This window comes from Aedes albopictus, chromosome 2 (assembly GCF_035046485.1).
Source record: "Aedes albopictus strain Foshan chromosome 2, AalbF5, whole genome shotgun sequence".
Lineage (NCBI taxonomy): Eukaryota > Metazoa > Arthropoda > Insecta > Diptera > Culicidae > Aedes > Aedes albopictus.
The window spans coordinates 201,891,051-201,903,774 of record NC_085137.1 but is presented as its reverse complement, the minus strand read 5'-3'; the positions used below and the strand labels follow the sequence as shown (position 1 = coordinate 201,903,774).

At 37.9% G+C, this 12,724-nt stretch overlaps 2 protein-coding genes across 4 annotated transcripts; one reads left to right on the top strand and one right to left on the bottom strand.

Moving 5' to 3' along the window:
• Nucleotides 1–272: 272 nt before the first annotated feature.
• On the top strand, nucleotides 273–862 carry LOC109400301 (larval cuticle protein A2B-like). Its single transcript, XM_062848420.1, has 2 exons — nucleotides 273–371; nucleotides 439–862. Exons 1-2 carry the CDS (start codon nucleotides 360–362, stop codon nucleotides 802–804), a joined length of 378 nt encoding a protein of 125 aa, XP_062704404.1. The 5' UTR covers nucleotides 273–359; the 3' UTR covers nucleotides 805–862.
• Nucleotides 863–4,568: 3,706 nt separating this feature from the next.
• LOC109400303 (larval cuticle protein A2B-like) lies at nucleotides 4,569–12,509 on the bottom strand. 3 transcript variants are annotated; one of them, XM_062848419.1, is made up of 2 exons: nucleotides 12,404–12,478; nucleotides 4,569–4,979 (listed from the first exon to the last, which is right to left on the bottom strand). In XM_062848419.1, the coding sequence occupies exons 1-2, from the start codon at nucleotides 12,413–12,415 to the stop codon at nucleotides 4,614–4,616; spliced, it is 378 nt and encodes a 125-aa protein (XP_062704403.1). In that variant the 5' UTR covers nucleotides 12,416–12,478; the 3' UTR covers nucleotides 4,569–4,613. The 3 variants fall into 3 exon arrangements, with proteins under 3 accessions (XP_062704403.1, XP_019528338.3, XP_062704402.1); XM_019672793.3 differs by lacking the exon at nucleotides 12,404–12,478 and adding an exon at nucleotides 5,047–5,154; XM_062848418.1 differs by lacking the exon at nucleotides 4,569–4,979 and adding an exon at nucleotides 11,905–12,338 and having other exon boundaries at nucleotides 12,404–12,509.
• Nucleotides 12,510–12,724: the final 215 nt, after the last annotated feature.

Genomic DNA, 12,724 nt, shown 5'->3' with positions numbered 1-12,724 from the left:
TGCTGCAAAATTATGAATAACAGTCTAATTTTATGCTTTCAATAAGCGATTGTCAACTTTAAAATGGAATATTAAATTGAGCTGCAAAAATAATTCACCACGCATGCATCAATCGCCAAAACCTTACAAGGACACGGAACCAGTTTGACAAACATCAGGTTCAGGGGAGGTGTGTCTGTGAGAGTCGAGTGCAACCCCAATGCAAGTTTTCTCCCATAACCGTTAACGACACCAAACAAGTCGCCAAATATCAGAACGAATAATAATTTTGTATAAAAGAATGGGTGTGATATCAGAACAGTATCAGTCAGCATTCAAGTACCAATCAACGTCAATCCAGAAATCTAACTCATACAACAATGTTCTTCAAGGTATGATACAAATTTGCACAATGGTGTTTTAGGAGGAAATGTAGTTATTTATTCTTATCTTCTACAGATTTCTTTGGTTGTTCTTGCTCTTATCGGAGCCATCGCTGCCCAGCACTACTATCAAGAGCAGCAGCATCATCACCACCATGAGGAAGAACACCACGCCCCGGCTCACTACGAGTTCAACTACGACATCCATGATGACCATACCGGAGATGTGCACGGACAGAAGGAATCTCGCAAGGAGCATCAGACCCAGGGAGAATACTACCTGATTGATGCTGACGGCCACAAGCGCACTGTAACTTACCACGTTGATGGCAAGAGTGGATTCATTGCTGAGGTCCACCGTGAGCCAATCAAGGGATACCAGGCTCCGCAGCCCGTGCACAAGGTCGTGGCTGTTCCAGTGCATCACGGGTATCAACACTAGATAGTGGAATGGATGGACTCTAGATAGTGCAAATTTGTAAATAAAAAAACGTATAACTAATTCAATTGATTTGTTAACATTTTTTAATTCCTACTCACACTTCTGGATCTTAATAATTAATTCTTTTTTGTTCTTTATTATTTTCTTTTCTAATTTGTATACTATTTTGTTCACATGGGCACGATGTAATCGAAGGACAATCCTAACAATTTAAAAAAGTGTTACATTTTCGGTGCTGAAAAACTGTAAGGGGCAATACGCACCTTGAGATGGACCAAAACGACCTCTGGCATTTTCCGCTTTGAATTCCAATGAAACACCATGGGGCTTCATCCAACTATTTACGGTAGCATTAGATGTATGACGTGGGTGGTAGTTAATCAGTTGATTCCGTATTTTTTTTTACCGAAAAATCAACCGTTAAGTTTGTTTTACGGGAAAAATTCACTAGAGCTTGCAACTCTGACAGATTAACGATAACATTTTACCGAAATTTGTTTTTTTTTTGCTGAATGTAGTTTTTTTTTGTGTATTTTAACTAATTGCTAATCCTACACTTATTCGAATGTAGTTAAAAACCCGTTACCGAACACTCAGCTGTTGAGATTTTGGTAAAAATTACCGAACGCGACTAGCTGTGACAGCTATTCCTAACCATGTTTTAGTAGAAGCTTGGCTTAAAGTTTGACCTTCCCAGCAGCCTTCTTGTACTTCAGCCTTCTAATGACTATCTTGGCCTCTTCTAGCGTAGGAGGTTGCACAGCCTTTCCATTGTCGTCAATACGAATTCTCTCGATCGCTCTTCCATTCCCACCGTTCAACAGTTCCTCAAAATGCTCTCTTCACCTGGCAGTCACCATTGAGCAATTCCACCTCAACGCACAAATCGTGTAGACGCGACCTTCTTCAATTCGGATGAAATTTTGCTCATGTATGATCTTATATCTGAACATGTTTCAAGTTATTTGTTTGACAATATTCTTCGCCTAACTTTTGAAAAAGGCGTATGAAAAAAAAACTTTTATCTTCTTCTTCTTTTAAAAAAATGAACCTCGAAAACGGTTTGTTGAAATAAAAATTTATTTAATTTAATGATGTTTCCGAAAATGTTTGGGGATATTTGAAGGAAAATGTATTGTAATGTAAATGTAAAAAGAAAATCTTCTGAGTCGAGTCAACTACGAGACAGTGAAATCGAACTTACAGTTGAGGTCAAAAACCGTATCTGGATGCAAATTCTTAGTAGAATTAAAAGGAACAGTCCCGAGCAAAGGCGGATATCAAAATGATAACAAGTTCTGTTACCTGGTTATTATTCGTTTGATAATTGAGTTTGTTATCATTTAGGTTGAATTAAGAACCAACATAACAAAAATGATAACTCAAATTTACTCCACCAAATGATAAAAAGTTGAGTTATCATTGAGTTCAAGTTGATAACTAATTGTGTTAAACACTATTTGATGCAATATTACATTTAGTTATCAACACGAAAAAATACAGCTGATTGATAACAGATTTTGTTATCATTTAGTTATCATTCAGGGTTATTTTATCGACCAAAATAGTAAAAATCTACTTTACCGGCATAGTTAGCAGCTGAAAAAAGTTTCTTATAATTATAATCCATGTTTTCAACTATTGCGCTCAGTGGGTCTTGAACCCTGATTGAGTGATTACCGGTCGCAGCGGATAGCCCCTATACCAACGGGACTCAGTGAGAGGAAGAGTAGTTGAAGGCTACGCATTCGTACTGCAGTCGCGTTGAAGATGGAAAGCGGAACCTATTTTTAGATTCGAGGTCCATCAGACCCTAAGTTTTGGGAAAACTTTGAAATGTAGGTTTGGAAACTGATAACATATTGTGTTATCATTTAGTATTTTTATGTTTTCGCGATAGACCAAAATTATTGATAACTAAAATTGTTATCATCTGATTATCATCAATTGGAAAAGATGATAACAACAATAACAAAATGATAATACCGATAACACAGTTTATTATCAAAGTGATATCACTTAGTTATCCGCCTTTGCTCGGGTACTTAACCCGATTTTCTTTTTATTTACAGGTATTTCACTAACACGCCCAGGAACATCATCATCTACAATGTATGTTTCAAAGGTAGGCCGTCTGGTAAACACGGCGTTAATGGAAGGCGATGTCTTGTCCTTTGATTACTGGAATGTGATCTTTGGTAATCCCCATGCACAAATGTTTAAAAATTAACCCAATCTCACCCCTTCGAGGGGGTGAGAATAGGTCAAGGGAACCAAACAACAAAGCAAGTTAATAAAGTTCTGGTCAAGGTTGATACTTCTTTTCAATAATATATTATATGATGGCTATGAGTTTGAACTTTTAAAAGTATCAATCCACCTAAAAGTGTGATGTTTCATCAAGCACTGAAAGTGGCATTTTAAAAAGGTCTTATTTTCAAGCTATTTTCGACGATTTATCAAAAATTAACTAATTTCTCTAGAAAGATATTTTTTCGATGGGAACTGCTTGCAACTACGAGGATGGCACCATAATTTTTTTGAATCAATATTCACAATATTTATTGAGATATCTCGGATAATGTTTTGACCCAATCTCGCCCCTCTGGACCATTGTCACCCCAGACCCCCAACGACGGTATCGTAGAAACCTCAACCATATATTCTTAACTGATTTACGCCAAAAGTTCATTCATTGAAAAGAAAAATACTCCATCCTCAGTAAATGAAGAAAGTGTATCTAGCAACTTTACCCTGTCGTTCAGCTAAGCATGCACGTGTTTCACCCGAATTAGAAGATGTAGCATCAAAGCAAGTAGAGTAAGGTGGGGCAAAAGTTCGACCCTAGTTGAAAACTCAACTTTTTTCAAGAAATCGAAGCAGGTATAAATAAATGAATGCCGTGTGGTGATTCTATCATCCATGAGCTAAAACTTTGCTGAACAAAGTAACGCCAAATGTCTTTTCAATTTTGAGTTACAACATTTTTAGTATGTGGGTGTCTAATTCGAACTCTTGCCCCACCACTGGGGCAAAAGTTCGAATCTAGTGTTTGGGGTGTTTCTCTAACGGTAGCACACTATTTTGACACTTTGGTAATTGGAACACCTAAAACCAATTAATATTCGATTTTGGAACTGGAATACACTTTAAAGTTCGATCTGGAGTTTACCCAAATCAGTATTAAATTTACTTCACCAAAAATTAGTAGTTTTTCGCCAAATTCAGATAAAACAACTTTTTTTCCAAGTTTGATCGAGTTTTCTCACTAATTCCATAATTTTTAGAGATAATATGTACATTTTGCCGAATTTTAGGGTTTTACCTAAAGTTGCCATATGACTCGAGCTCTTGCCCCACAATTCGAACTTTTGCCCCACTATGTGTAAAATATGATTTCAAAAATCTTTTATGCAAAAAGTTATACATGCTAAAGCATCTTCAAAATATACCTAGTTACGCCCCAAAATAAAATATCGAGTTCGATTTCATTACAATTCCATTCCATGCGTTGGAAGGACCATCGCATATTAAAATTTTTTGATCAAAAACCAACATTTTGTCATAACTTTTCGAAATATTGTTCAATTTTAATAATTTTTGGAGTGAAAGACTCTTTTTCAAAAAGGCTTCGAACAACCTTGACATCCGGAAGATATAATTTGAATTAAGCTCAAAAACTTCAAAAGAAACTCTTGCCCCACTCGAACTTTTGCCCCACTTTACTCTAAATAAAAATATGAACATGTTGAACTTAAATATTGTTTATTTACAAATTTGCACTATATAGAAGCCATCCATTACACTATCTAATGATGATACCCGTGATGCACTGGAACAGCCACGACCTTGTGCACTGTCTGCGGCGCCTGGTATCCCTTGATTGGCTCACGGTGCACCTCAGCAATGAATCCACTCTTGCCATCAACGTGGTAGGTGACAGTGCGCTTGTGGCCATCAGCATCAATCAGATAGTATTCTCCCTGGGTCTGGTCATCCTTGCGAGATTCCTTGCGTCCGTGCACATCTCCGGTGTGATCATCATGGATATCGTAATGGAATTCGTAGTGAGCCGGGCCATGATGTTCTTCCTCATGATGGTGATGATGCTGCTGTTCTTGATAGTAGTGCTGGGCAGCGATGGCTCCGATAAGAGCAAGAACAACCAAAGAAGTCTGAGGGAAGACAAAATTGCATTAAAATGTTTCTTCTATATGAATCTTAAAAAAAACAGTGTTATACCTTGAAGAACATTGTTGTTTGAGTTTGGTTTCTAGATTGACGTTGATTGACACTTGAATGCTAACTGATACTGCTCTGAAATTGCACCCATTCTTTTATACAAAATTATTATTCATTATGATATTTGGTGAACCAGCCCTATGTCGTTCATGCTGTTGTGGACGAAAGCATGCACTTGGAACTGCACTCTATACTTTCACAGACACGCCTCCCCTGAACCTGATGTTTGCCAAACTGGTTCCGCGTCCTTGTCCATTTTGGTTAGAGCGCGCTCATAGCGAATCTGACGTTGATAAAACATCTTTCACTTTGATCCACTACTGCCATAGGTACATGCATAGGTGCATTGAACTTGATTTTGAATATCCAATTTGCATGAGAAATTATCATATGATTTATTTTTTCATATGACGAGATCGTACCAAGTAACAATTTTGGGTCGATTGAGATTCATTCAAGTATTTATTTTAAAAAAGTCGATAATCACCGACAATTCCATGAATAGAATGTTTTATTATTTCTTGGCTTAGTTCTTTAGGGACCATCCATAAATAACGTAGCATTTTAGGGAAGAGGGAGGAGTCACTAGAATCGCTACGAGCCATGTATTAGGCATGGGAAAATAGGTTACAAGGGAGGAGGGGGTGTAGAAAATTGGTAAAAAAATGCTACGTCATTTTTTCTGAGATTTAAATCTGCAGAAGTTTGTATTTTTCTTCCGAACATCCTGTGATAGTAATGAATGACCACTTAATTTAACTTCAAAATATCCATTTCATGATGATTTTTGGTTGTACCGCAAATAGCACATCACAACATCTAAAAACATCATGGCATATGAATTTTATTTACATATTAATTTAGATAAAACATACACTCCCGTGTGGAGCGGACCTGGTGTGATGGTTAGAACACTTGACTATCACGCCGAGGACCTGGGGTCGAATCCCACTCCCGACAAACTCGCAAAATGTGAGTTCTTCCTTCGGAAGTTAAGTAAAGCGTGGGTCCCGAGATGAACTAGCCTAGGGCTAAAAATCTCGTTAATACAGATAAAAAAATACACTCCCGACTAGAAGCTTGGAGCTCCCTCAACAAAATGGCATTTTTAAGCACATAACTCCACCAATTTACGTCTCAAAATTAAAAATGTTTAAGGAAATCGGGAATAGTACAGCTAAAATTTATGGTAATTTATTATTTTTGTATGAAAACTTAACTTAGTATTGCAACATGGTAAACATTAGAGTGGGTCGACGTTGTATGGGAAAATCAATTTTTGATCGTATCAACACGGAACAAAGCTTTTTCAATCCATATTAACGTCCAAAACTACTACAAAATTTGGGAGCGATTGGTAGCACTATGTAACCGATGAGTTGAAATATAGCCTTGGATGTGCTGAAACACTTTTCCGAAGACCTCAAAGCGATCCGATGAAGCTTAACATTCAACATGTAAAGGAATAACATCAATAATAAAATCTCAATTTTTGGCCTAAGTTATCAAGCGTGTAAATATTTTTACGAGCGTCGGATCACTTTGCGGTCTTTGGAAAAGTTTTTCAGCGTATCCTGGACTATAGGGGATTCTTTTTATTATCGTACAAATTGGTACGAAGTTTCTCAGAATTTAATGAAAGTTTTTCCATAGGTAGGGTTCTTATATATCAGGGATCGGACACTCTTCCTGAGAAAAATAAAGGCTGATACAACCCCTTGGACTGACACAGCTTGCTGGCGGGAACAGAAAGTCCTTTCTCGACTCCGGACTGGACACTCGCGGCTGTCCCACAACATGAATGGAGACGGTAGCTTTCGGAAAATATGCGGCATCTGCAATGTTCACAATACGACTGAGCACGTGATAAGTAACTGCCCGAAATATGAACTACTGCGAAATCAGCACGACATCTTTTCGACCAACCGGGCTCTACAAAATGATCCAGTCTACGAGAGAACACTCATAAATTTCCTACGGGAAGCCGGTCTTTTTCCGGAAATCTGAAATTGTCAACATACGTTTCCAGTGGATCTACAAAAATAATTTGGAATAACGGCTTCGACCCACGCTACAAAAAGGAACTGATTAGGAATAAGATGTAAATGACTTCCCCCTCAGATGATGATGATCACCAACGCGAACCACGGACACGAAGAGGATAAACACCAACAATCAGGCAGTTTGACAGAATAATTGACTTGAAACTAAACTCTGTAAATCTATTTGCTAACTGGCTATACCCTTAAGGCACCTCCAGATATGATTTTTCCGAGATGAACCAGCCCAGGGCTGAAAATCTCGTAAATAAAGATAATAATAATAATAATTCTTATATATATATATATATATATATATATATATATATATATATATATATATATATATATATATAAATATATATATATATATATATATATATATAAATATATATATATATATATATATATATATATATATATATATATATATATATATATATATATATATATATATATATATATATATATATATATATATATATATATATATATATATAAACAAAAACAAAATAGAAAAAAATCAGGGTCGCCTAAATTTTTTTTTTTTTTTGAGATTTTACCCTAGAGAGCATTTATCTCAGGGTCGCCTAATGTTCCGGAAAACTCCAGTGAAAAACAGTTTCCGCAGACACCACCTACTTTGAAAAATCATATCTCAAGAACGAATCATTAGCAATTTTTTTCAGCAGTTCAAAAAAAAATACAAAATGAAAATTGTTTTCCACAAAATTTTCCACTTTTAAGGAAAATTGGTTGGAAAAGACACAAAAACTATTTTCGAAATCAGAAAAAATAAAAAAAAAGTTTTGAAAGGAAATTTTATAAGCATCTGTAAAAATTTCAAGATGTGGGTTTTCTTCGTTCCAGAGTTATGATCAGAAAATCATGGTCAGAAAATCAAACAATAGCTTTGAAACAGAAATGAAATAATTGATTTAAAAAATACAGAGGGTCGCCAAAATGTTTGGGATAGGCAACTTTTTTTCTCTTACAAAAAAGTTCAATAGGTATGCTGTAACTTTTCATAGAGCGCATCAAAAATTCTCAAATTTTGACTGTCTGTTAACCTTTTATATGTGCACCATTGGTTCAAATTTGGTTTGGTGATAAACGCTAAAAATTTCATTCAATTCGGTTTACACTGAAACCTCTATTTAGGTAGGATCCATTTAGGTAAAATCTATTTAGATCCCTTTATGTAGGTAAAGTTACTTAAATAGAATTTGATTGTGTTTAGAACAGTTGAAGTACTCAAGGCCATCTGATCTACAAGCGTAATCATTGATGCATTGGAGTATTATGAATGAAATTTATGCTTGCCCCCTAAACCTCCTGGAACGCCCTGAAACGCATTGAAATGCTCTGAAACGCCCTGAAACATTTTGAAACGCCTCTTAACCGTTATGTGTCCGACAAAGTTTTTGCTTTTTTCTACACCGTGTATTTTAAATGGATGCTGGGTACCCGGGTACCCTGTCGGCCACATAAGGGTTAATCTCCTTTAAAACCCGCGTGACAGTCACCTGAGAGCCTCTGAAGGTCCCCTAAACCCCTGTGAAACCTCCTGAAACGCATTGAAACGCTTTGAAACGCATTGAAACGCCTCTGAACGCTTTGATTATTATTATTATTATTATTTTCTTATCGAGATTTTCAGCCCACGGCTGGTTCATCTCGAAACGCTTTGAAACGCCTCTGAAACTCCCATAAAAACTCCGTGAAATTCACCTGTGAGCCTCTGAAGCCTCCTTAAGGCCCCCTAAAACATGCTGAAACGTCCTGAAACGCATTGAAATGCCTGAAACGCCCTGAAACATTTTGAAACGCCTCTTAAACTCCTTTAAACCTGCGTGAAAGTCACCTGAGAGCCTCTGAAGCCCCCCTTAAACCCCTGTGAAACCACCTGAAACGCCTTGAAATACATTGAAACGCCTGTGAACGCTTTGATTATAATTATTATTTTTCTTTATTATCGAGATTTTCAGCCCTCGGCTGGTTCATCTCGAAAAGCTTTGAAACGCCTCTGAAACTCCCATGAAAACTCCGTGAAATTCACCTGCGAGTCTTTGAAGCCTCCTTAAGGCCCTCTAAACCTCCTGAAACGTCCTGAAACGCATTGAAATGCCCTGAAACGCCCTGACACATTTTGAAACGCCTTTTAAAACCTGCGTGATAGTCATCTGAGAGCCTCTGAAGGCACCTGTGAAACCTCCTGAAACGCCTTGAAACGTTTTGAAACGCTTTGAAAAGCCTTGAAACGCCTCTGAAACCTACGAGGAATTCACCTGCGAGTCTCTGAAGCTCCCTAAAACCCTCCTGAAACCTTCTGGGACTGGGACGCCGTGAAACGCATTAAAACGCCATGAAACGCCTTTAATCGCTTTGAAAGGCCTCTAAAATCCTTATTAACCATAAAAGGACCATTGGACCCCAGGCGCCTTTCAGAGCTCGTCCTTGATGGAACACACACAGCGAGGTGACGAAACTGAGGCCGTGAAGGTATCCCTTTTAGGGTTAAACCTCCGTCAAATTCACCTGCTACCTTCGAAAGACACCCTTAAACCTCTTGAAACCTCTGGAAATGCCATAAAACGCCCTGAAATGCATTGAAACACCTTGAATCGCTTAGAAACGCTTCTGAAACCTCCGTGAAACTCACCTGAGAGTTTCTGAAGCACCTCAAAACCTCTCTGAAAGCTCCTGAAACGCCTTGAAACACCTCTAAAACACAAATGAAATCCATCTGAAGCCCCCTAAAACACATCTGAAATTTCCTGAAACGCCCTAAAATGCCTTGAAATGCTTTGGAACGCCTCTAAAACTCCCGTAAAATTCACCTGATAGCATGTGAAGCCCCCTTAAAGCCCTCTGAAGCCTCTTGAAACGCCCTGAAACGTCTGGAAACGCCTCGGAACCCCCCCCCCCCCCCTCTTCTAAAAACTCCTTTGAAATCCCTCTGAACCCCTCTCTTAAAAACTGCTTTGAAACCCGTCTGACCATCTCCCCTTTACATCTGAAAGATTTGACTACCTCCCCTTTACATCTGCAAGCCACTTGCCCTTCTCAAACTTCTTTGCAGCCTTGAAATCCAGGTAATGAACTGAATCCATTAATGTAGTTAATAATCCATTTAGGTAAAAATTCTATTTAGGCAGTCCAGACTCGTTACCTAAATGGAGGTTCGGGTGTACTGGTTTCCGAGTTATGACAGTTAAAAAATAGTGTTTTACCAGAAAGATTCTAACTTCGCGAAAGACTAATCAGTCGAGCTCAAATTTGTACCAATGATGCACATATAATAGGTTGATAAACAGTTAAAATTAGATTTTTAGATTTTTTATCCCATTTGGCCATCCCCTGTAAATTGCTTTATCAAGTAAAAATGACACGGAATTCTTAAGTTTTACTTTAAACAAAGTTCAAAAACTGTACAATGTATGTAAAAAGAAAATCGACTGAGTCGAGTACGAGACAGTGAAGTCGAACTTACAGATGAAGTCGAAATACGCATCTGGATGCAAATTTTTAGTGGAATCAAAAGGAACAGAACTCGATTTTCTTTTTAACTTACAGGTATTCCACTAACACGCCCATGCTCATCATCATTTGCAATGTATGCTTCAAAGAACTTTGTGTGTCGTCTGGTAAACACAGCGTTAATGAAAGGCGATGTCTTGTCCTTTGATTACTTCAATGTGATCTTTGGTAATCCATGCACAAATGAAGAAAAAACATGGAGTTCGGCAATTTTCCTTAAAACTACAGTGTATGAAAATTGGCCCAATCTCACCCCTTGGAGCGGTTGAGAATAGGTCAAGGGAACCGAACAACAAAGCAAGGTAATAAAGTTCTGGTCAAGGTTGATACTACTTTTCAATAATATATTCACCCTGATTAGGGATTGTAGGGGCCCGGAGCCAAAACAAATGTCGAGGCCCCACGGACCGATGAGCAAAAAAGTTTTTCCTTCACAGTTTAAAAATGTTACATCATATAACCTGTAACAAATGGACCCCGTCATATCGTACACATTTATCCATCAGTTTTAAAACTTACAGCTTGCTCTCAGTATGAAGCTTGCATTCAACATTAAATACAACAAAATGTTCAATGTAAAATTCAGTGAAATGGAATAGAAATTTATGTGTCAAATTTGTTTACGCCGGGTGTAATTTTCAGAAATTTTTGCTGTGCTGTTTTTGGACAGTACTTGAGTATTATGAAAAAAAAGTCAATGTGTAGCAACCAAAATGGTTTTTGTGGGGGCCCGGGGCCCTCGTCCCCCGGCCCCCCTTAGATCCTACCCTGAATATATTATATGATGGCAATGAGTTCGAGATTCTCAAAAGTATCAATCCACCTAAAAGTGATGTTTCGTCTAGCCTTAAGAGTGGCATTTTTAAAGGGTCTTAAATATGTTCAAGCTTTTTTCGATAATTTATCAAAAACTAACTAATTGGTCTAGGAACATAATTTTCGACAGAAACTGCTGGCAACTACGAGGATGACACCATAAGATTTTTGATTCGATATTCGCAATATTTAATGAGATATCTCAGATAATGTTTTGACCCAATCTCGCCCCTCTGAACCATTGTCACCCCCAACGACGGTATCGTAGAATCCCCAACCATATAAATACCTGATTTATGCCAAAAGTTCATTCATTGAAGTAAAAAAATACTTCATCCTCAGTAAATAAAGAAAGTTTATCTCGTAGTGAACAACTTTATCCTGCCGTTCAGCTAAGCATGCACGTGTTTCACCTAAATCAGAAGACGCAGTATCGAAGCAAGTAAATAAACATATAAACATGTTGAATTACTTAGATGTTGTTTATTTACAAATTTGCACTATCTAGAAGCCATCCATCCATTCCACTATCTAATGATGATACCCGTGATGCACTGGAACAGCCACGACCTTGTGCACTGGCTGCGGCGCCTGGTATCCCTTGATTGGCTCACGGTGCACCTCAGCAATGAATCCACTCTTGCCATCAACGTGGTAGGTGACAGTGCGCTTGTGGCCATCAGCATCAATCAGATAGTATTCTCCCTGGGTCTGGTCATCCTTGCGGGATTCCTTGCGTCCGTGCACATCTCCGGTGTGGTCATCATGGATATCGTAATGGAATTCGTAGTGAGCCGGGCCATGATGTTCTTCCTCATGATGATGATGATGCTGCTGTTCTTGATAGTAGTGCTGGGCAGCGATGGCTCCGATAAAAGCAAGAACAACCAAAGAAGTCTGAGTGAAGACAAAATTGTATTAATATGTGTTCTCATATATGAATCTGAAAAATAGTGTTATACCTTGAAGAACATTGTTGTTTGAATTTGGTTTTTGTACGCACGTTGATTGGCACTTAAATGCTAACTGATACTGCTCTTAAACCACACCCATTCTTTTATACAAAATTATTGCAAAAGCATGCACTTGGAATTGCACTCTATATTTTCACAGACACGCCTCCCCTGAACCTGATGTTTGCCAAACTGGTTCCGTGTCCTTGTCCATTTTGGCTAGCACGCTCATAGCGAATCTGACGTTTATAAATCATCTTTCACTTTGATCCACTTCTTTCATACATACATTAGTGCATTGAACTTGATTTTGAATTTTCAATTTGCATG